This window comes from Bubalus kerabau, chromosome 5, assembly GCF_029407905.1.
Source record: "Bubalus kerabau isolate K-KA32 ecotype Philippines breed swamp buffalo chromosome 5, PCC_UOA_SB_1v2, whole genome shotgun sequence".
Lineage (NCBI taxonomy): Eukaryota > Metazoa > Chordata > Mammalia > Artiodactyla > Bovidae > Bubalus > Bubalus kerabau.
The window spans coordinates 105,933,759-105,955,895 of NC_073628.1; the positions used below are offsets into that span (position 1 = coordinate 105,933,759).

The 22,137-nt window shown below is 59.1% G+C and overlaps 2 protein-coding genes across 5 annotated transcripts; one reads left to right on the forward strand and one right to left on the reverse strand.

The window, feature by feature from the left end:
• Positions 1-191: 191 nt before the first annotated feature.
• On the reverse strand, positions 192-3,756 carry SCNN1D (sodium channel epithelial 1 subunit delta). Its single transcript, XM_055583796.1, has 12 exons — positions 3,268-3,756; positions 2,528-2,735; positions 2,271-2,452; positions 2,012-2,100; positions 1,776-1,939; positions 1,572-1,670; positions 1,293-1,410; positions 1,112-1,190; positions 978-1,035; positions 790-815; positions 570-684; positions 192-488 (listed from the first exon to the last, which is right to left on the reverse strand). The coding sequence occupies exons 1-12, from the start codon at positions 3,738-3,740 to the stop codon at positions 192-194; spliced, it is 1,908 nt and encodes a 635-aa protein (XP_055439771.1). The 5' UTR covers positions 3,741-3,756.
• A 5,161-nt stretch (positions 3,757-8,917) lies between these two features.
• Positions 8,918-20,911, forward strand: UBE2J2 (ubiquitin conjugating enzyme E2 J2). 4 transcript variants are annotated; one of them, XM_055582553.1, is made up of 8 exons: positions 8,918-9,109; positions 10,373-10,550; positions 12,977-13,107; positions 15,552-15,592; positions 18,965-19,067; positions 19,147-19,285; positions 19,567-19,647; positions 20,260-20,911. In XM_055582553.1, the coding sequence occupies exons 3-8, from the start codon at positions 12,977-12,979 to the stop codon at positions 20,542-20,544; spliced, it is 780 nt and encodes a 259-aa protein (XP_055438528.1). In that variant the 5' UTR covers positions 8,918-9,109; positions 10,373-10,550; the 3' UTR covers positions 20,545-20,911. The 4 variants fall into 4 exon arrangements, with proteins under 4 accessions (XP_055438528.1, XP_055438527.1, XP_055438529.1 ...); XM_055582552.1 differs by lacking the exon at positions 10,373-10,550 and adding an exon at positions 12,725-12,759; XM_055582554.1 differs by lacking the exon at positions 10,373-10,550 and adding an exon at positions 12,743-12,759.
• The last annotated feature ends 1,226 nt before the right edge of the window (positions 20,912-22,137 follow it).

The following is a 22,137-nucleotide window of genomic DNA, read 5'->3' on the forward strand; positions in this document are numbered from 1 at the left end:
CACCCCCCAGCTCTGGTGCTGCTGCTTCCTGGGCCCCAGGTTTGGGTTGGTTGGCCCAGGAAGCCCCATGGGGCTTGACTGGCCCGCCCTGGGCAGTCAGGAGAGCCCACCGCTGCCACTGCTCCCAGGATCAGGCCAGGTTCAGACTGGTTCAGGTGTCAGGGGTCTTTGGGGCCCACGCTTGGCTGAACTCAGTCGAGACTCCTGCCGAAGTCCCGGCAGCATCTTGGGAGGTGAAGGCAGCCAGGCCCCGGGGCATTCGACGTTGTGCCTGCAGCCACTGGTCCACTGGCTGGCCTCTGGCTCGGAGGGTGCACCCTTGTGGCCGCCCTGGGCTGGCCCCGAGACCCACGGAGCCAGCGGCAGCACAGCAGTAGGGTGAGGGCCATGGCGTCCAGCAGCAGCTCTAGCACCTCCACGACTGAGAGGACGGAAGAACCGAACCACAAGCTCCAGAGGCTGCCCATGGCTGAGAGCAGCTGTGGCACCTGCGGGTGTTGGCAGTGGTGAGCAGAGGCCCAGGTGCTGGCCCCACCCCTCTCCCGGCCCTGGCCCAGGAGGCAGCTCACCGAGTAGACCGGCGTCTCATCCACCGTGCGGTAGTTGAGCTCCTGATAGAAAATGTTCACCTTGGCCAGGCTGATGCTGGGGCAGGGCTCAGGTGAGAGGGGTTGAGCCCCAGACCTGCTGGTGGGGCCCTCTGTGCAGGCCCTGGAGGGTAAGGAGGGCAGGGGCAGCGGCCAGGACTTGATAGAAGCAGAAGGTGGCCATGGGTTCCGTCGGCTTGGCTCACCCAGCACAGCCAGGACCCAGTCCTGCACGCAAAAAACTTGCTGTGACCGCGGCTCCTCCTGGCCCTTGGGCGCTGCAGGGTGGTGTGAGGGCAGGACTGTGGGGACACAGGCCAGTCCCGGGAGGGCTCTCTGCTCGTGATCTCCCTACTTGTCCATCCCTCACCCCCCACTTTGGGGACTCACAGCTGATGTGGAGGAAGGCCATCTGGAGGTCCCGGCAGAGAGCTTGTACGAAGACTCCCTGGGAGAGACAGCCCCATCACATCCCTGTGTGCTGGCCCCCGGCAGACCAAACGGAGCCCAGCACACCCCCTCACCTGCAAGGCCGCGGGCATCGGGTGGTGCAGGGAAGCTGGTGGGTCTTCAGTTTCTGGTAGAGGTGGTGGAAGCAGTGACCTGGGGAGACAGTCACGGGTGAACCTATGAGAAGCGACCCAGGGGCGGTGGGGAGGTCTGCTGTTGGCCAAACAGGCTGGTAGGGTGGGGCGGGGAGCTCACCCCAGGCTGGGTGCCGCATGTAGCTGCAGTACTCGGCTCCCGCCGGCAGAGGGTAGAAGAAGTAGCCGCAGGAGCAGGTCTCCACCATCAGATGCTGAAAGCAGGAGACCAGACAGGCCTAGGGGGACAATGGGGGCTGAAGCTGGGGGTCCGGAGCAGCTGCCCCTCTCCCTGGCCTGCCTGCCTCCCCTCCTTCCCACTGGCCTGCTCCCCCACCCACTCCCCAGCCCCTTCCCTGGGCCCCTGCCCCGCCTCCCCATCCTCCACGCCCAGACTCACCTGCCTGGTGTAGGAGGTGTTGTACAGTAGCTGCACGTCCACGCTGCCTGTGCTGACCATGCACTGCCCATAGGGGCTCCCGAGCCGGTGCACCTCGTCCTGGGGGAAGGAGGGCTACTCAGTCTTGCTGCCTCGAGCTGGAGGTCCTGCCCCTCCCCCCAGGGTTGGAAACAGGCTGAGAGCCTGGAGGCAGGGGCGGCCCACCTCACGGATGTCAATGGTGGTCTCCGTCCCTGGCCGGATGCTGAAGCCCTGATGCTCCAGGAAGGGCGTGTGGTCTTGTGGGTGGATCATGACCTTGATGCCAGCCTTCGTGGACAGTAGAGGGAGGTGGTCCAGCTGCTCAGCCCTGAGGACCAGGCTGATCCCTGGGGGAGGCCAGGGGTGAGGCCAGGTCAGCCTGGACACCCCGCCCACACCCAGTCCCAGCTGGCACTCACTGTGGGTGACGCCCGGCCGTTGTGCTGCCCAGACACTGTTGAAGGTGTAGCAGCTGCCATAGGTGGGGTGGTGGGACGTCTGGAAGTGCCTGGAACCAGGGGCCATGCTCAGACAAGCACACGCCCTCCACCCACCACCCTGCTGTGTGTGGCCTGGGGTTCTGGGGAGGGGAGCACAGGTGCCTTGTCTCTGGAGGGAGCCGTGGGGCTGGCAGACCACTGGGTGGGGTGGGGGGAGCGGACACTGGTCTGTACTCACTGGGCATGGCAGTCCCGGTCATCGTAGCGGCAGGAGAAGACAAAGTGGCTGCCGTGGCTGTCCTCATGGGCAGCGGGCAGCAGGGCCAGGATGTTTATGTAGTGGAAGCGGTACCACTCCCGGGCGGCCACCACGCCGGAGGAGTAGGCCCGCTCAACACAGTCGCCGCCACTGCTGTTACACTGTGGGGCGTGGGGTCAGTGTGGGCGCGACTGCCTGCCCGAGTCCCATGCAGACCCCCCGGGCTGGACACTCACCAGTTTGAAGCCCACTCTGTTCTGGCCATGCAAGGGCCTCAGCCTCTGCAGGCGGATCCTACGGTCCAGATGGAAGGCGGGCTCTGGACCTGGGACCTCGGCCCCCAGGGCGTCCATGCTGTTGCTAAAGTTGAACCGATACAGGGAGTAGATGCTCTCCCGGGCAAAGTCATCCAGAACCCGCAGATGGTGGCGGGCTAAGTGTGGCCTGGGGGCAGGGCAGGGGTGGGGGTCAGAGTCAGAGCCAGGGCCCCTTAGCACACGCACTTTGGAGAGAGTCAAGCTGGCCCCCAGGCACTGACCCCGAAGTCGCAGACAGGATAGGAGCCCCCCACCCCCTGCCATCCTCAGAAGCCTAGAAGGTGGTTCTGAATACAGAGCCGGGGCTGCAGAGGGAAGTCAGACCCCCGGCCTGGCCTGCCTCCCACCCCCGGGACCCCATCCTCCTCTGGCTCATTCACAGCCCTTCCCTGTCTTTGCTCCGCTGACTCCACACTGCAATATTACCCTGCTCCCCTCTCCTGGGCACCTGCTCTTCTGGAAAGCCTCCAGCTCTCCTCCCCTCCCCATCCTGGGCTGCCTAACTCCTGAAGGTCCCTCCAGCTTGGCACTGGTCACAGTAACACTCAGCTTATTCTTCTTGTCCTTTATCCCTGTCCCTGGGGCACAGAGCAGGAAGAGGTGGGTTGTCCTGCTGTGACCGCACCAGGGGAGGGGCCCCAGGATGGACCAGCCCTCACCGGTGTGGGTTCATGTCGCACAGAGTGACCGATGGGAAGAGCTTGCGCTCCGAGTGCACAGACACTGTCATGATGACCGGGTAACGCCAGTACTGCTCGAAGAGGAGTGCGAACTGCCAGTAGAGCACGCCCAGGGCTCCTGCCAGCAGTAGCCCCCAGGAGGCCGTCTTGAGGCGGTTCTGGCTGGAGCAAACAAGGCGGATGGTGCCGTGGATAGTGGAGTTGGTGCAGAAGAAGGTGACCAGCTCCCTGAAGGAGGCGTGCAGCTCTACCAGCCTCTCTCCATGTTCCTCCTCGGGCAGCGTCGGTGGGGATGCCTGGGGGCATGTCCAGGTTCCTGGCCCCCCACCCACTGTTTGGCCCGTGCCTTCAGCCTGCATCTGAGAAGTGAGACTCAGCGGGGCTCTAGCCCGCCACTTGGCCTGACCCCACCCAGGTCTCCCTGCCTGGGCCATCAGCCTTCCATTCTCCATGCCTGGGAATTCCCGAAATTGTCACGTCCCTCAGCCACCTGTGGCCTAGCCTGGCTTGCTGACGCTTGAGAAAAACCCCATCAGAAGCTGGTCCATAACATGGGACCAATTCTGTTGTCCCTACTCCCATGGCGACAAGCAGGGCACCAAGCAGCCTCCACAGGCGTGTCTTATGGCCAGAGCTGAGCCTGGGTGGTGGAGCAGGGACAGCAGGGGACATAGGCTCTAGGCTGTGCCAGGCCTTGTTTGAAGGTGGCTCAAGGCTGGAGGCTTGGGTGGGTCTCTGCTGCCATCTGCCAAGTGGGGCAGGGGCCTCTGGTGAGGGGCAGCCAGGTGACCTGCTCTGAGTGGGCCTAGGGCCCAGCATTGGGGGTTGACTGAACCCTGGGCCCCAACAGCTTCCAACAAACCTCAGTGGCCAGCATAGCCATGCTGGATTGGGGCCAATGGAGCCACACAAGTCCGGCCACGTCTGGGCCAAGGGTCAGGTCTGTAGCCTGTTGGGCACTGTGGACCTGTGTGGGGGTGTTGTCCACCAAGCTGAGTCCAGGGATGCTCCGTTTGTGGGCCTCAGGCTTCCAAAAAGTAGGCAGCAGTCTGGCCAGACATGGTGGGGACCTGAGGGCTCCAGGGAGGTCGACCTGAGGCCTGCCTGGCCCCACTCTCACCCGGAGGCTCCAGCATCCTGGGACCTTGGTCCCTCAGTGCACAGGGCCATGGGGCCTGACCAGGTCAGGCTGGCTGGCCCGGGACATGCACTGAGTCACTGCCTGCGCTTCCTACGGACTTTCCAGAGTGTCCCCATCTTGGTCTGAATCATTAGGCCTCTCACACCTGGGGTGTAGCCTCCTGGGTTCTGGCCCCTCTAGGCAACTGGGCCTGGGCTGATGCCTTGGGAGGGGGCTGAGCCAAGGAAGGGCCTGGTGTGTCTCAGCCAGCACATGCTGGCCTGGACACCCGGCACCCACTAGCTGCCTGGGGCCCAGGTAGGAGGTGGGGGTGGTCAGCCCGGGCCTCAGGTTTGTGGAGGCAGCCAGGCCAGGAAAATGTGCCAGCATGGGTGCTGCTGGTGGGCCCCCTGTGGCCCAGAGTGCTGCCCACACGGGTGTCCCGTGACCACATGGAGCCCTCACAGGGCAGCAGGACCTTTAGCTTCGTGATATAGGCGAGGGAAAAGGGCCTCCAGAAGGTTCTTTCTGACTCCAGTAACCATGTTTCCAGACTGGCCACCTCCCACCCTGGCTGGGGCTGCCAGGCAGGAGGAAGGTGGCTTCCTGAGATGGGGGGTGGGGTCCCCGACACCTCAGCCACGGCAGGAGTAGGGGTGCACCACCCCTTCACACAGTACACGCACGCACACAGCTGTGCACACACACACACACTCCTCTCACACACAGCAAGCCCTCTGTCACTAGGGGTGCATGACAAAAGCGTGGATGGGAGCCTCTGCCCTTGCCCCGCCTGTGCCTGTGCTCCAGACGACGTGGGGGACATGGCCCCTCCACCTCAAGCCGGGGAGACCCCAGTGACGGCCCGCCCTGATGCCCTGGTACCTTGAGGCTGCACCCTCCCTGTGCATGGGCATCCATCCTCTGGTGCTGGCGGCTGCAACAGCGGTGACTGTAGCAGTGTTGATGGCACTTCTAGCAGGTGACAAAGTGGGCTGTGGCCCGAGGTGGCCAAGCAGCCTCCTGTTTATAACAGGCTGGGCGTGGGGCGCGGTGGTGGGGCGGAGCCTGGCAGGGAAAGCCACATCTGCTCTGGTCCCGGAAGGGGAAGCCTTTGGGGTAGGGATGAGGGTCCTTCACCTCAGTGAGGCTCTCTTGCCCACATTCCTGGAAGTGAGGTCTGGGGGCCTGGCCCTGGCAGTGGGTGAGGGGCTCCAAGTTTCTGGAGGGTGAAGAGGAACCCCACTCCGGTAGACCCTGGGGTGCCTGGCCCCCTCCCCTGTCCACTCTCCTCCCACCTGGCCTGGGAGAATGCTTGCTTGCCTCCACCTGCCCAGCTCTAACCACAGGTGTCTGTGGCCAGGGGTCCCTGGGCAGGGGCCTCCACTCCCAGAACACGGGTGTCCCCTGGTGCTGGCTGCCCAGACCCTGGGACAGGTACCTACTGTGGGAGTGAGTTGGGGCCTGGGTGGGCAGGTGGTGCCCATAGCTCAGCCTCCCAGGAGGCACAGAGACCCTGCGCCAGCCACACACCACATTCAGGGTCCAAGTCCACCACCTCACGGCTGAAATCCTCGGCCCCAGAGTGATTGCCTGAGGCCAGACAATGTGTGAAAGGCTGGAGAGCCCCCAGGAGGACCCACGGGGAACCCAACAGGGCTCCATGAGGCCAGAGGCCTCGCCATCCCAAATAATCAGACCCTCCGCTTGGCCCTCTGTCCCTCCCACACAGGCTCTAGGTTCCTGACCGCCCACCCCAAATGGGTGCTGAGATGAGGGAGGAAGCCCCCACCTTCGCTAGGCCCTTCTGGTGGGGGTTTGGCTCTGAGGAGGGGTGAGGTCATCAGCCTCCTGCCTTTGGAAGGGGCAGATGGCAGCCGGGGACCTCTGGGAGAGGGAAGTCACGCTCAGGGAAGAGCTGGCCCTGGACTCATCTAGGTGTGAGTGCGAATCACAGCTTCCTCAGTCATCGGCTGTGTGACGTTGAACAAATTACTCAACCTCTCTGAGCCTGTTTCCTCATGCACAAAGTGGGGCTGAGTTTCCTCCTGAGGCTCGAGACTCAAAGGTGAGACCAACTGATGTCACGGAGCTCACGTCAGAGCCCCATCTTCCTGCTTCTGAGGAGGCTGCCCCAGAACCCACCTTTGGGGGGCCAGAGACACAGAGACTGTGGCCAGAGGCAGTGAGGCCAGCAGCCCCCTCCTCCCTTCCCTGCCTGACCCCTCTCCTGCCTCCCCAGGCTCCTCCAGTGCCTGGAGGAGCAGAAGGCGCTGTCTGGGACCAGACAGGGCATCTCCAGCTCCTCACACAACAGGGGCTTGTGTGGCTGCTCCTTGACAGCTGTGTGTTGAGAGAATTAGAGAAATCATTTAGGGCCCTATGTCCCCCACCCTCTCTCCAGAGGGACAGCTGGCCTCAGCCTGCTGAGCATGGCCCCATTGAGCCTTCAAGTGGTGGCTTTCCCTGAAGCTGGACCTAGGGACACCAATGTGCCTCCTTCCAGACTGTGGACACCCAGCACTTCATGGGACCCCTGGGCTCCACTTTCACACCTGTGGGTGTCTCCACCCTCAGAGACATCTAAGAGTTGGTCCTGGAAGGATTCTGCTGCAGCAGCCATGAAGTCTGAGCTAATGGGCTCTCCATGTGTGCCAGATTCTGGGGGCCAGGGGCATCCTCCCCAGCCTGGGGGGCTGGACCATCTGGAGTCCCTGCCCACTGGCAAGTAGGAAGCCTCCTCGGTGCTATTGCAGCGCCTCCCTGTCCCCCAGGTCCTGACTGCAGTGTCAAGCAGGGATTCCGGCCACCACGGAGGGGGCTCCTTGAGGTACTGGCCACTGGAGATGGGCCGAGTGTGTGATGTTGCGCGTGTGGGGCTCAGGGTCTGGTCTTGTGTCTCTCTCACACCTGCGCTTGAAACACCCAGCGCCTCAGGGCAGCCTCCCTTACATAACTCTCCTCAAGCTAAAAACAGCTGGGCCCGCCCTGCGTGGGGATGGCAAAGCCCGGAGGAGGCAGGGGAGAGAAGGAAGCTTGAGATGTTTTCTGAGTGTGGCAGCAGGAGGTGGGGCCTGGGACCGCCAGCCTCCCCATGAGGAAGGAGGGCCAGGGCCAGAGAAACTCACTCGCGGCAGGGGGAGGTAGCAGGCTGCTCCCCTCCGGCTGGCTGGCCTGGTGCTGGCCTGAGGGGCGATGGGCACTTCTGTTTCTGCCCCTGGGCCTGGGCCAGCACTGCAGTGACTGCTCATATTTTGTCTGAGGTGCCCCGGGTGGGCCAGATTCAGTGGCAATCATGGCCCCCTGTCTGCCCTCTGCCAGTGGCCATGGCTAGACCCGTTGGAGCTTGGAGTCCACTGTCAATCGTCATGTGGTTAGTAACCCCATTGACCGGTGGTGTATACTGAAAGGCAGTCAGGGTTGTGGTCAAGGGTGAGACTTTGGGGTTTGAACCCCAGATCTGCCTAGCGAGAGCCTCTCTGGATTAGTCCAAGCTGATGACCAAGGCCTGTCTCACAGTCAGTGCAGCGTCTGCCCTGGCACAGCCCTGTGGGGGCACACCCCAGCCCCCACTCACCAGGAAGGGTGGTGAGGAGTATGCTGGCCCGCCCACTGCCCAGCCCTCCTGTATCCAGACCCCCACCCGAATGCCATCCTCACCTGCTCCGAAGTGTTTCCCCAGTGCTATCCCAGAGACTCTCTGCTCCCCAGGGACTTCCCAGAACTCCTCACCTTCCTGCTCTGCCTCCCCCTCCCCCAGGGCCTGGGAGGGGACCGTGGGAGCAGAAAGTGAGGCTCAGTGCAGCGGCCACTGCTGCAATAATGACTCTATTCATGGGCTAGGCGGAAAATTCAGTCGGAGAACAGTGTAACTCTTTTTATGAGGACAGCTTTCCCCCTGGGCAGGGGCTGGACAGGATTCCTACGCCGGACCCCACCTGGCATAGGTTCCAGTGGGGCTCCTGGCTCCACAATCACTGCGGTCACACAAGGTCACCCAGGATTCGATTCTCAGGGACCCAGGTGGTTCGGTCGCCAGGGACGCGGACTGCCTTCAGCGCTTCCCTGGTAAGTGGGCACAAGAACTGGGTCCTACAGGAGGGACTGGGCCGATTCTTTGGAAGGGGGCGGTGGGAGGGTCGAGGTACCAGGGAACTTGGGCGGGGCTCATCCCGGCATCTCGGGGATTACCCTCTAACTGGGCCTGTTTTCCCGCGGAAGGCGGGGGATCATGAGAAGGGGAACGTGCAGGGTCGGGGGGCCCCGGAGCCCGGCGGCCGCTGACACTGATGTGGCCGAGGGACCAACAGGAGGGCCAGCCGTGGCTGATTGGGCCAGACCTGCCCTGAGCTCGTTCTCCGCCCCTCGGAGCTGCCTGTCAGTGCGCATGCGCCGACCGCTTCTGCCTCCCCGGACTAAAGGCGACAGCGAGATGCAGGCGACCTCCGCCTGGCCGTCTAGAGCGGCCGCCTCAGCTAACCGCGCCCCGGAACTGGAAGCGCGGCTTGCCCCGCCCCGTGGGCGGCCATCTTGGAAGCTGAGGCGGCAGCAAAAGCGGCGGCGGTAGCGGCTGCGGTCGGGTGGGCTCGCTCCCGGCGCGGTGCAGCTCTGCGGCGCGGGCCCCACTCTCCGCTCCCTGCTCCGGCCTCGACCACGGCGAGCCTGAGCGCGGCGGCGGCCCACGCGCGGCGACGGGGAGAGGTGAGCGCGCGCCGCGGGCCCCCGCCGGGGCCTCTTCCGCGCGTCCGCCCCGCCGGAGCCGGCCTGAGCTGGGAGCGCGGGGCCTCCGCACGGCCCGTCCTCGCCGCGTCCGCGCTCGCGGGGCCCGGCCCGGAGCTTCTGTTCGCGGAACCCGAGGTCGGTTATAGCGGGACGCCCGGGGCTCCGGACCGGGTCGTCCCCCCTCCGGCCAACTTGGGGATTCTGGTGGCCACACGGCTGACGTCCCATGGAAAGGCTCCCGTTAGTGGCACACTTGCGGGCGCCGCCAGGACGAGCCGGCGTAGAGCTTGGTTTGTAAACGTATCTTGGGAATCGGTATCGGGGTGGGGTGGCTGCCGTTGAGCCCGCCACCGCCGCCGCTTCATCTCGATCAGTTAGGACCCCAGACCGCCTCTTAAGTCCCCCGAGCAATGAACGTCTGGGGTGGAAACAAAATTCGGGCGGTCAGACTGGGAAGCTCCATGCTGGATGGCTGGAGGGTGCCCTGGGCCGGCTTCTCGCCTGTGCCTGCCTGCCCTCCCCGTCTGCCAGTTACCTGTCGGGGTCCACCCCTGGCCAGCTGTACGCTTCTCGCCCCCTTCCCAGTTAACACCACTTATCTGGACTATGTTTAGTTCACATCCGTTCTCAAACTCACGCTGGGCCCGGCCTGGAAATGCTTAGAGAGGTCCCGGGGCAGCCCCCGGGGAGTTAGTGAGGGCCTGAGAGTTTTCTGGGCAGTGGTCAGGGCTCTGTTCTCTCTGGGTGAGGGACCCTCGGTGTAACTTTAGGGTCTTGCTTACTTGAAAAGCCCAGGCTCTCTGCAGGTACGGTTGGATGCCACTGCCTAGAACTAGTGCTCTGTCATCAGCACACCTTAGGTGAGCCGACCTCTGTGCAGGTGTGGGAGTGAGTGGCAGGTGCAGTGGCCTCCATCAGCCGCGGGCCTCCATCTGGCCTGTGAAGCAGTCCCACTGGTGAAGGGAGAGACTTCCGTGGGAGTCCTGGGCACGGGGGTGTCACGTGCGCTCTGGTGGGTCAGACCAAGGTCTCTGGGCGGAGAGAAAGGAGCCAGAGGAGCCAGGCGGGCAGTGCTGGGTGAGGGGCGAGTCTTTGTCCACGTGGTACTGAAGGGACTCTTGCGGGGATGTTGGTTCAGGCTACTGGCCTTCAAGCTGTCTGCACTGAAGTTTTTTTCTGTGGACTGTGCTTCTTGTTTTGTTTTTTAATGTCTCCTGTAACACTTGTGCTCTGTCTGTGGAGACTTGGCCTGAAGGGACCTTGAGATGCACTTCGGGGTCTGTGGAGGCACCCGATATGCACCCTGTGTGCTTGGGGAAGACGGAGAAACTGGCTCGCCTGTCATCTGGAGGGACCTGAAGGCACTGCTCTGAGCGAGGCCGAGAGATCCCTTTCCTTTAATAAACGGAGCAGTTGAATTGTAAGTGGGCTTCTAAAGGTTATGATATCAAAAGCAAGAGGGAGAGGAAAGTTCATTTGTGAGGAGCCAGGCAGGATCTATTTTGTTTTGTGTGGCTGTCCTCTAACCTTCATGAAGCATCGAAGTCGGCCACTGCGATGCAGTTCAAGCGCAAGTGTGTTTGAATTATCCAGTGAATTGGTTTGTGTATGGCAGAATGTCAGACTTAAGGTGAATAGTTAAAGGAAACAAGTCCTGGGTGATGGATGGTCTTGCTTTTGAGTTGTCATGGTGTTTGTTACTAGATGTTGCCCGTGGCGAACCACCTGGCCCTCTTGCTGTCTCTGGCTGGAGCTTAGGGGTGGTGCTGGGGGAGCACTCCCCTCTCAGGCTAGACCCTAACCACCTGCAGTGGGCACCCCAGCCAGCAGTGTCTGCTGGGGCCTGGTGGCACCTGTGCGATATGCAGCTGGGTGGCAGGAAGGCCAGCAAAGGGCAGAATGTGGAGGCACTTGACCAGGGGAGTCAGGCATAGGACTGGGCAGGGCCTCGGCAAGGCATCCACTGGTAGAGGCTGGGTGAGGGTGTGGCCACGTGGTTGGGGTGAGGAGGGGTTGGCTCAGGCTGTAGGAGTGTCGGGGGCTGTGGGAGTCCGAATCAGGGGATAGAGGGCGGCCTGGGGCTGAGGACTTGGCAGGTGGCAGAGGTGTTGACATATATTTGTTCAGTTCTGAGTGAGTCCTGAAGGTTGTGATCTGAACTGTGCGATGAGAAGGGTCTGAGAAGGGAGCGCTCCCCCAGCACCACCCCTAAGCTCCAGCCAGAGCTTGACTTCAGTGAACAGGATGGACTGAAATGGGGGGAGACTGGAAGCCAGAGGCTGGTTGGATGTCTCGTGATAACTGATGGGCAGTGTAGTGGTGTGTGGTGGGATGGAGAGAGTGGAAGCATATGGGTATCTGAGGTTTAGAGACCCCAGAGCAGGAAGCAGGGCTGAGCATGTGGAGGGACCACTGCTGCACCCTGGGAGTGCAGAGTGAGACAGCAGGCCCTGGTCGTCATCTGGCGGGGCGGGTGCTCTGAGGCGGATCCCATGGGCACAGGGCAGGAGTCCATAGCCTCTAATGAGGCACTATGTGCAGAGACTGATGGGAGGAAAGGTGCAAGTGAGGTGAGGAGGGTCCAGCCTGGTGCAGGGAGCAGTGCCAAGTGGGTACTGGCTGGGAGGTCTGCGTGGAGGTTTGGCTGCTGACGTCCTGTGCTATGGTGGGACAGGTTGGGAACACAGGTTGGGCAGAGTGATTGCTCACTTGCTGCCCTGTCTAGTCAGCCTCCCCCCTCTTCTTTCTATCCTGTGCTGCACACCCTGTGTGTCCTCCATCTCCACCGTGTTTTACACCAGTGGCTCTCTTGCTTTATTTTTAGCAGCAGAACTTTTTCATTTATGCACCTAATTTCCATCTATGAGACGTTCTAGTTTGTTAAGTAGATGGAGCTGGAGCTGTTCTGGTGCCCCTGAGAGTGGGGAGCCCGACTTCCACTTCTCCGTCCTGCCCTCCTACCTCTGGAGCAGAGCTGAGGTGTCCCAGGTCCCCTGATCCAGGCCAGGTCTCTTCTCTCGAATGATGGCTGCTACCTCCCTCCCATTCCAGCCTTCATTACTGTCCTGTGCCCTCCTATCCCTCCCGTGCCATCTTGTCTGTCTTAGTCTGTCCCAGTCATCCTCTGCTGGGCCTCCAGAGTGCCCTTTCTAACAGAAGATCTGATTTGACTTAAGACCTAGGCCTAAAAACTTTGTGGGGTGCCACCTGACGGCCTGGCTTCGAGTCCCTGGTCGGCCTCGTCAGCTGCCATTCACAGTGCTTTGGCTCCTGTGGTGGCCCAGTGCTGTGCCCTGGACACAGCACACTTCCTTACCTTAGCCTGTGCAGCTGCTCCTGCTTCCTCTTCTGTCCTGCATGCGTGTCTGGGTCTCTCTGGGGTCCCCTCTCTCTCTCCAGTCCCAGAAAGAGGCTCTTCCTCTATTCCCTTGTTCTTCCCACCCACCTGTGGCCAGTGGTAAACGTGCTGGAAAATGTTTAACAAGGAGCTCTGGGAGGGGCATGGAACGCAGTGCAGCGCTGGGGCAGACATGCACATGGCAGGTGGTTGGGGCTGGCTTTAGCTCGCTTCCACTCACGACTGGCGAATTCAAGGGCTCTCTCCCTCTGAAGCTTCTTCAAGGACACAGGTGAGTCTGCAGGGTCTCTCTTAATCTTTATATCTGACAAAAGTCACATTGGCGAAGGACCTGCTGGGACAGGCAGGAAAGACTCTGCAAGGCTCATGGGTGTCTGAGAGGGCGGGCAAGTTGGAGCGGCCCAGGGGCCTTGATTCCGGGTGGCAGAGGTGTGGGCAGTGGGGGTTGCCTCGCTCTGTCCTGTGTCAGTGTAGACTTGTCTCCACAGATGAGCAGCAACAGCGGTAAGAGAGCACCGACGACAGCGACCCAGCGCCTGAAGCAGGACTATCTCCGGATTAAGAAAGACCCCGTGCCTTACATCTGTGCCGAGCCCCTCCCTTCCAACATCCTTGAGTGGTAAGGCTCTGCCGCCTCCTTCCCTGTACCACCTGCCACCTGGCTTCTCCCTGATGGGCTTAGGGCCAGAGGGGCCCTCTTAGCATGGGAAGGGGGTTCCTGTACCCTCATCGGGCGTGAGTGGACCGTGAGGCCTGCAGATGCTCTCTGGTTGTCTTCACAATGGATAGCAACCCGGGATGTGGCAGGCTGTCTTTGAGCTCTGCACACTGGGGCCAGAGGGAGGGTCCTTCCTAGGGGTGACTTTGGGGCCTGCAGACTCACGCCTGTTGGAGAAGCTCCTTGTCTTGACTCTCCTTCTCTGCTCTTTGCTTCTTGATGCTGTGAGGTGGCCTGTCCTACGTTGGCAAGTTTGTGATGGGGGATGATGGGTCCTGAACCCCGCTCTGTGCCTGTGGACGTGCGTTTCATGGGAACTTGCCACGCCACAGAAGCGCTGCCCTTATCAGGTGTGCTGGTGATTTTGTGAGAAACAGTGTAGGGCTGAAACATTAAGGAGCATTTTCTCTGTTTGGAGGGTATTTAATATTTTATGTTTTGATCTTAAATGCTGTAAAAAAATTTTTTAGATTTAGAAGAAAGAGATCTGAGTTAAAGAAAAGTCTTTTCTAGGTTGGACAGGTGTTCAAGGATTTTGGATCCACATTCCTTGGCTTGCAGAGAAGGGTCAGCGCTGGCAGGTGGGCAGAAGGTCTCAGGGAGTCCAGCCTTGGTGTGTGGGGGAGACATCAGTGTAACAACCCGCCCTGCCCCCAGGATGTAGCTAGCAGATGGACAGATGGGCTCTGTGGCAGTCTAGGGGACATCCTCATCATGTGGGGGATCCTCCTGAGTGGGGGTCAGGTCCCAGGTTCTACTGTTAACTAGGGTCTTCCCTAGAGAGGCGCGAGGCAGAGTCCATTGGAGACCAGACACAGGCTTCCCCTCCTTGTCACGAGCTGCGACAAGCTGTATGCTGGCGGGTTGTCCTCAGGGAAGCCCCTTTGGGACTGAGCACCAGAGATTTCAGGGGGAGTGGGTCACAGGAACCTCTGCCTGGAGCCCCCCAGTATTCCAGACTCCCGGAAGGACCGCAGGCTTCCTTTCAGCACTGACCACATTTTTGCCTAGTCGAGGTGCCGTTAAGGTGATGAGACCCCCTGGCATCCTGTTCCAGACACCGGCTGAGGACGGCCGTGTTGGGCCTGCTGTGCGGGCTCTTCGCAGCCGGGGTGTCTGTCCCTGCCGCTGGAGAAGAGAGCAGTCTCCTGGAGAGGGCTGTACTCTAGGCCTTCCTCACTCTGCTGCCCTGGGGCTGTCAGGCACTCAGAGCACTGCTTGCCCGGCCCTTCCTGATGTCCTCAGATTGGACAGAGGAATTGGGAGCAGTGACAAATTAAGGCCACGTTCCCCAATTTAAGGCCACCTTTCCCAGTTTGTTCCTGGTCTGCTGACATAGGATGATGGTATTTTTTGAATCTGACCTATCAGCCAGTAGAGAGCAGGGGTTGTCGAAGTGTCCTGGTGGGAAGTAGTATTTGGAGAGGTGGTTACGCGTGCGTACACAGTTGTGTCTGGTCTTGTCTTTCCGGTTAGTTCTGTATTCTTCTTTGTGCTTTTCTGTTTTCTTTGAAAATTTGTAAGTTCAGGGCTTCCCTGGTGGTCCAGTGGTTAGGACTTAGCTCTCACTGCCAAGGGTCTTGATTCCATCCCTGGTCAGGGAACTAAGATCCCATGAACCACACAGAGCAGCCAAAAAAAAAATTGAGCAGTTCCAATGCTTCTTGCCATAGAGATGAAGTGTTGTTTATTTGTGTGGAGAGCAGAGTCCATGGGGCTGTGGTCCCTCTGTGTGAGGCCTTTGGTGACCGCCACGAACTGTCCCTGTCCCTCCTGCTGGAAGATAGCTGCTCTCGAGGTCACATCTGAGTCTTCCAGGGTGGCAGGGCCAGGGGCACAGTCTCTGTGTGTCTCCAGCTATTCCTGGTGAGCTGCTGCATGATATTTGGGCACACTGAAAAGCATCAGATTTCAAGTACATCTCAACTATAAATTGTGAATTTTTGTTTTTTTGTTTGTTTTTTCCCTCCACACTGCATGGCATGTGGGATCTTAGTTCCCTAACCAGGGATTGAAACCTGCACCCCGTGCATTGGAAGTACCAAGTCTTAACGTCTGGACCTCTAGGGAAGTCCTGTGAAGTGAATTTTTAAATTGTCAGTTGATGTTAATGGTCAAAGAGGGTTAGCTTTTTGCATACTGTGTTGTGGATTCAGAGGCACTTTGTAGAAAACTTGGAGGGCACAGCCTCTCTGATCCTGTTGGCAAGGCAGGGAGCTGTGTAGCTGGTCAAGTTTAGTCACCTGCTGATGTCTATGAGTATATTAGTTTCGGGTGGGCCCTAAAAACCCCAGCCTTGGAGTGATGCCATCCCCAAAGCCAACTCATTCTCTCTCCTCCCTCAGGCACTATGTGGTCCGAGGCCCTGAGATGACTCCCTATGAAGGTAAGTCTTTGCTCTGAGTTAGATGAACAAGAGGCAGTGTCTGTGTTCCAAAGAGACCTTCCCCGAGAAACTCCGTCTCTTTGTCAGTAGTGCTCTTTCTGGTTTGGATGGGCGGGAGGTAGACTGCGCACATTTGGAGCTTGTTCTGGTTTCCTCCAAGTCCTAGAGGTGTTTGCTCAGGGTTTGGTTTTGCTGATGTGTCTCCGTCTTCAGGTTCGATCCCTGGGTTGGGAAGATCCCCTGGAGAAGGGAAAGGATACGCACCCCAGTATTCTGGCCTGGAGAATTCTATGGACTGTATGGTCCATGGGGTTGCAAAGAGTCAGACACGAATGAGCGACTTTCACTTGACTTCACTTTGCCTCTCTGTCTTCAGGGACTGCTAAAGTATCAAGTTTGCTCAGCGTCCTATCTCAGTGGAGTCAGATCTGGGAGAACAGACAGGGAAGAGGAAGACCAGCATGTGTGTTGTTGAGGGAAAGAAAGTCATTTCCCAAGTGCTCGCTCTGCGCCGTGTCCTCTGAGCTCCGGCACGGCACGTTGTGTTGGTGGGCCACAAAAACGTGGGGGCCCGCAGGGCTTGCCAAGGGCGGCTGCTGCCACCCAGTGGCCTCTGGTGTTTGTGAGTAGACCTTGGAGCTGTCAGTCAGTGAGTCTCCAGGGCTCAAGTTGAGCCTTGGAGCCAGCCTCCAGGTGAAGCCGGAGCCCGGGGGAGAGCTGTGGCCAGACAGGCCGCTCTCTAGGCCTGGGTCCTGACTTCTGGTTGCTGGAGCAGCCTGCTTGCTTCTTCCTGCCATGGGGGTCTGTGTGCGATTTCCCTAGAGGGCTTGTGCTGCTGGGAGGAAGGGTGGGGTGACCCACAAGCCACTCACGAGCCTTGTGGGTAGGCTGGCAGAAACGTCACTAGCCTCATGGGACTCTGCTGGCTCAGGAATCCCCTGTCCTGAGGAAATGGTACAGAAGGCACTTGGGTGGCATGTCATTTTTGCCACAGGGTGTCAGGCTTGGTATTGGCTTTGCGTGGGGTTCCAGACCACAGGGCAGAAGATGGGCTGCAGGACAGCCTGTGTGGATCGTACTTACCAAATACATGCTGTGTTTTTAACAAACTTGAAGAGACACTAAGGACGAGCAGTGTTCTTTTGCAAGTAGGGTTATGCCTGGTTTTAAAGGTTTTTTATTCTTTGTGGATTTAGTGTTTTCCATATAGGAGGGGTGGGGGGCTGGACTGCAGGAACCTCCCCATCGCCCAGCCGCTCTGACTGATGATAAAAGTCCCTTCTTCCCTGGCCCAGCCCCGTCACTCTGCTCGCCCAGGTCTGGTCTGCTCTCCTGTGTGTCCTGCTGTTCCTGGTCCTCGGGCTGGGACAGTCTACCTCCTCCTCAGGAGGGTTCCTTCAGAGACCAGGGCTTTTTCTGCTGCCCACCTTGCCACTACCTCCCCCCTTCCCCTTCACACTTGTTGCTGTGCCCCTCCTGATGCCTGTCCCTGCCTCAGCGCAGAGCCCTGCTGCCCACAGTGCCACCCTCCAATGACTCTGCTCCATCAGGGTCTCCCAGGGACCCTCAGCTCCCGCACCCGGTGGACAGCTCTTGGGTCTCAGTGTCTGGGCCTGTGTGGATTCTGATGCATAGACTCTGGCTCCCTCCTCGTTTGCTCCTCTGACTTGTGGGTGTTCTTACCCTTCCCTCGCAGTCTCCTTAGCCACTCTCCCACGTCCACATCTGTCTAGTTCCGTGTCGGCTGCCCGCTGACCCCATCTTTGCTCTGAGTCCTGCTATTGCCGCTCCAGAACTGGGAGGCTCAGAGTTCAAGTGGGCTTCCTGACACACGAGTGTTGATTTGTGTCTAGAGGTTTTATATTATTCCTTTAAAGCCCTAGGAGAGTGTTCTGTAGACACACACAGGCTTATTCTAAAAATTGGTTCTAAAACTTACATGGAAAAGTGAGGGACTCAGAGAAGCTAAAATGGTTTTTTAAAATCATAAAGCGGAAGTAGTCACTGTGCCTGGTTCTGAGACTCCTGGTGGTGTCGTGTTGACTGGACGGTGTGCTGGCCCTGGAGGGAGGTGCGGGTTCAGCTCCCCGACAGTGGGTCGGGGGCAACACTGCCCTGGCTCCCGGTGTGCTTCTCCTAGGCCTCCCTCCTCCAGAGCCGGGCACTCTCAGTGGTGTCTGTCCTAGGGCTTGCCTGGGACACTTGGAATGAAGCCAGAGGAGAGACCCCTCCCTCCCGCTGCCCCCCCCACCCCCAGCCTCTCACACCCTCAGATGCACTACCCCCCAGGCCTGTGACAGATGCTCTGCGGTGAGAGCGGGCATCTGGGTGCAGGGGGAACTGCAGGCCCTGCTCGTGGCTCTGCCCCAGCCCCTCAGTGTGTGTGACTGCATGCGGAGGCCTTCCTGCCGGGGACCGGTGGCTGCGGGTGCTGCTGACAGTCCTTTGGATTGCCCGGGCAGGTTGGCCGCCCTGCGCACACCCTGCACTGCCCCCCCACTAAGTGGTCTCCACTAATGTGTGTGAGTGTTCCTGCTCCTCTGGGCTGAGCCCCTGTTTCCACCTCCTGTGCTTTTTCCAGTTTGGCTTTTCTCAGTGCTCGTGGTGCGGGCGTGCTCCAGCGTCGTCTCTAGAGTTAATCCCTCGCTGGCTGGCTTGTCTACATGCAGAGGTGGCCTCAGGTGGCACTTGCCCGTCACCCCCCCCCCCTTTTCTGCCTCCATCATTCCTTCACCATGGGAGACTACCCCAGACAGTTGGAGAGTTGCGCAGAGACTTGTGGGGCTGGGGGCCAGCAGGGAGCCCCAGTGGGAAGATGGCTGCTCTGTCAGGCCTCATTGTGCATGCACACACTTACACAGACACGTGCATGTTGCTGGAAGTCCTGTCAAGTGACGTTCTTCTGCCTTGCCAGTCTGGGTGGGCCCGAGGTTCTCCAGGGGAGGGAGCAACTCACAGGGCTTGGCGGGGGTAGGGGTCAGTGTTGCGTTGTTGACTCATTTTCAGGGGGGAATGATAGCAATTCACCTGTTGCTGGGTGTGGTTTGGTGGAGAATGGGAGGCAAGAGGTGCAGGAATGAGGGGACTGGAATATGGGGGTAGGGCCAGTGAGGAGCCTGTGCAGATTCTGTCTTGATGCTCTGCTCTCGGGAAGAGAGGTGCGAAATGAGGGAAGAGGGGCTTGCGCTCGGCATGGGGTGAGGTGGGTGGTAAGGCCTCTCTAGGTTGGTGGTTGTGAGCCACAGCGAGATGGCCAGCACTACATGTGTGTTCCAGGGCTCGTGGGCAGGAGTGGGGTGGGCGGGAGACTGAGGACTGTGAGGGCTGCGCCCACTGTGGCGATGACAAGGCTGCTTCTCTCTTCTTTTGCAGGTGGCTATTATCACGGAAAACTAATTTTTCCCAGAGAATTTCCTTTTAAACCTCCTAGTATTTATATGATAACTCCCAATGGAAGGTTTAAGTGCAATACAAGGTAAGGTGTCCCTGCGCGCTTGGGTGCGGGACTGGGGTCCTGAGGAACCTGTGCCCCGTTGACTGGGTTCCTTTTTCAGGCTGTGTCTTTCTATCACGGATTTCCACCCAGACACGTGGAACCCGGCCTGGTCCGTCTCCACCATCCTGACGGGGCTCCTGAGCTTTATGGTGGAGAAGGGCCCCACCCTGGGCAGCATCGAGACATCAGACTTCACGGTGAGCTTGGGGGTGGTGAGGAGGATGCTTGGTCTCCTCAGCCCAGTTAGGACAGGGACTCCTCCGTTACTAGTTGGCATCAGGTCTAAGATCAGTTGATGATACAGAAAGGTAAATGGCCTTGGGAGACTCCATGTCAGTCTGTCCTGAGGAGCACGCTTGTGGACTGCTTTCCACAACATGAAGACACCAGTCGCTCAACTGTCATTTAGTCTGTTTCTGGAACATGAAGGAACTGAAAGTAGCCACCAGACTGACATTTTCCTTCTTTTTCTTCCTAGAAAAGACAACTGGCTGCACAAAGTTTAGTGTTTAATTTAAAAGACAAAGTGTTTTGTGAATTATTTCCTGAAGTTGTGGAGGTAAGAAAGTGAAAGTGCCATCGGTTTTGCTTTCCCCAAGTCAGGAACACTTTGATTCTATTTTTTCCATGAGAATGTATTCCTATGTGTTCTTGTGCTACAAACATGGAGAGGGGAACTGAAGTGCAAACAGGCAGGTGTTGCAGACCTTCCCCTCTCCTTGGGGCACCTCGGGGCTGGAGGGTTAGTCGGAGATGGGGGCAGGTCAGGGAAAGGGTGGTGGGCCTGCTGAGGTCATGGGTGGCCAGGAGTGAGGGGCGGGCATACTCCCTGGTCTTGGTGCTGGAGCAGAGAATGTGGCTGTGAGCAGGGGAGGCTGGGCCTCATGGGGGTTGGGGCGCTGGTGGGTCAGAGCAGATCGGATCTGGCTCAGGCTCAGTCCCAGTCCCTGAGGCACAGGCATGGTGATTCTGACTGTTCCCACCGGCCCTTGCGTCTGTTAGACAGGATCAGCAGCAGCTCAACCTTCAAGGGCAGTTGTTAGGATGAAATGTGTACAGCTGGTGACCACTGACCCTGCAGGGTCTCCGTGGTATACCATAGTCCCCTTCTAGGCCCTGAAGGAACTGACTTGTTTAAACCAACCCTTGTTTCCTGCTGTTTTTCTCTTAGGAAATTAAACAAAAACAGAGAGCACAAGATGAACTCAGTAGCAGACCCCAGGCTCTCCCCTTACCGGACGTGGTTCCAGACGGGGAGACACACCACGGCCAGCACGGGCTCCCGCTCCTCAATGGGCACGCGCCGGGGGCTGGGCCGCACCTGGCAGGGCTCCAGCAGGCCAACCGGCACCATGGACTCCTGGGCGGGGCCCTAGCGAACTTGTTTGTTATAGTTGGGTTTGCGGCCTTTGCCTACACGGTCAAGTACGTGCTGAGGAGCATAGCCCAGGAGTGAGCTGCCACGACGACCAGCAGAGGGGTCGGACACGCAGGACGCTGGGTCCAAGCTCGACGTGGGCTGGCTGGATGTGCTGCTGAGCACGCGGGCCTGGCTGACTCCTGGGGTTAGCTTTTTAAAAACATTTAAAAGGAAAACAAGAACCAAAGCGTGTAGTTTGGATTTGGAGGAAACATGAGATCCCCAGCCCCCATGCTCGCCCTGGCATCTGGCAGGGGCTGAGGGGCTCCATGTCCACGAGGAGGCCTCATGCTTTGGTTTTATAGCTTATCTCCTGTATTGTCTTTTGGACCTGTTTTAGTAACCTGTTTTTCATTTTATTAGATTTGGTCACTTAAAAATATAAAACTCGATGCCTATCCAACACTCTGCGTGTGTTCTTAGTGCAGAACTCTGACCCGGCAGGCAGGGGCAGGGCCTGGCAGGTGGCCAGAGGTGGGTCAGAGGGTGTGGGCTTTGTCTGGCCTTAGTGTTTAAGACATGCTTGTGTTCACTAGAAACGAGCAGGTTTCTCTTAGGGGAGCACACGGGCTGTTGTGCTGAAGTTGAAAATCTGCTTTCTCACTGAGGCTGAGCTGTTTCTTGCCTGGTCACACTGCCTGCTTCCCTTCACACCTGCAGCCTTCCATGTGCTGCGCTGGTGGCTGGAGGAGACCCTCAGCGGTTCCCTGGGTCCCACCTGCTCCACAGGCTCCGCACTTGTGGTCCAGACCTTTGTTTGCCCTGGAGACTGGCTCCCAAAGATCCTTTCACAGCAGATCCGTGTCTGGTTCCTAGAGGCTGGCTACCTGGGAAAGAGGGATGGACAGCTGGGTTCAGGGGCAGGGCCGGTGTGCACCCTCTCAGGCTTGGGATCTGTGACTCCCTGGATCGGCAGTGTCTTCCTCCTCTGTGTCTCTGCTTAATGATGTCACCTGCACAGTGTTTAGAGTTTGGAAGGTGCCGTGCCTGGGGGCCACCAGACAGCGGGTGGTGACTTCACTGCGTGCCGGCAGGTGTTGATGCATCTTCAGCATTCTTTGTTTTTTGATCAACTTAAAAGTGCTCTTTGATTTACCACTTCTGTGTATTTGACCCACTCCTGTGAAAAAAATCCTTTTGTCTTTGTTCCTAAATTCTGTGCTCTTGGTGTGTGTGAACCATAAGCCCATCTCCACCCAGTGCTGAGGTGGCCTGTGGGGCCAGAGCTGCCGCATGTGCGAGGAGCGGGGCATCCTGTGACCAGCAGTGGACCTGTTGCCTGGGCTCACTGCAGGGCCTGGCCACTGGCGGGGTGGCTCTGCCGGGCCTCCCTCCACCCACTGCCAGCACGGGGGCGTGTCTGTGGAGGCCTTTACCTCTTCCAGGTGTGCCATGTTGCCTGAGGGCCTCAGGAGGCAGAGCGTTTAGCAGATGCATTTTTTCTGTATATGAAATCTCAACTTTCAAAAACCCTCAGCCAACGGTGGGAGCAGGTCCATGCTGTACAGAGACTCCCCGGCGCCCATGGCAGCTTGCTGTCTGATGTGACCCTGAATAAAAGATGACTTTGTCCTTTCATTGGTTTGAGAGGGTGGGACACCTCCCCTGGGCAGTGGGTGGACAACCCGA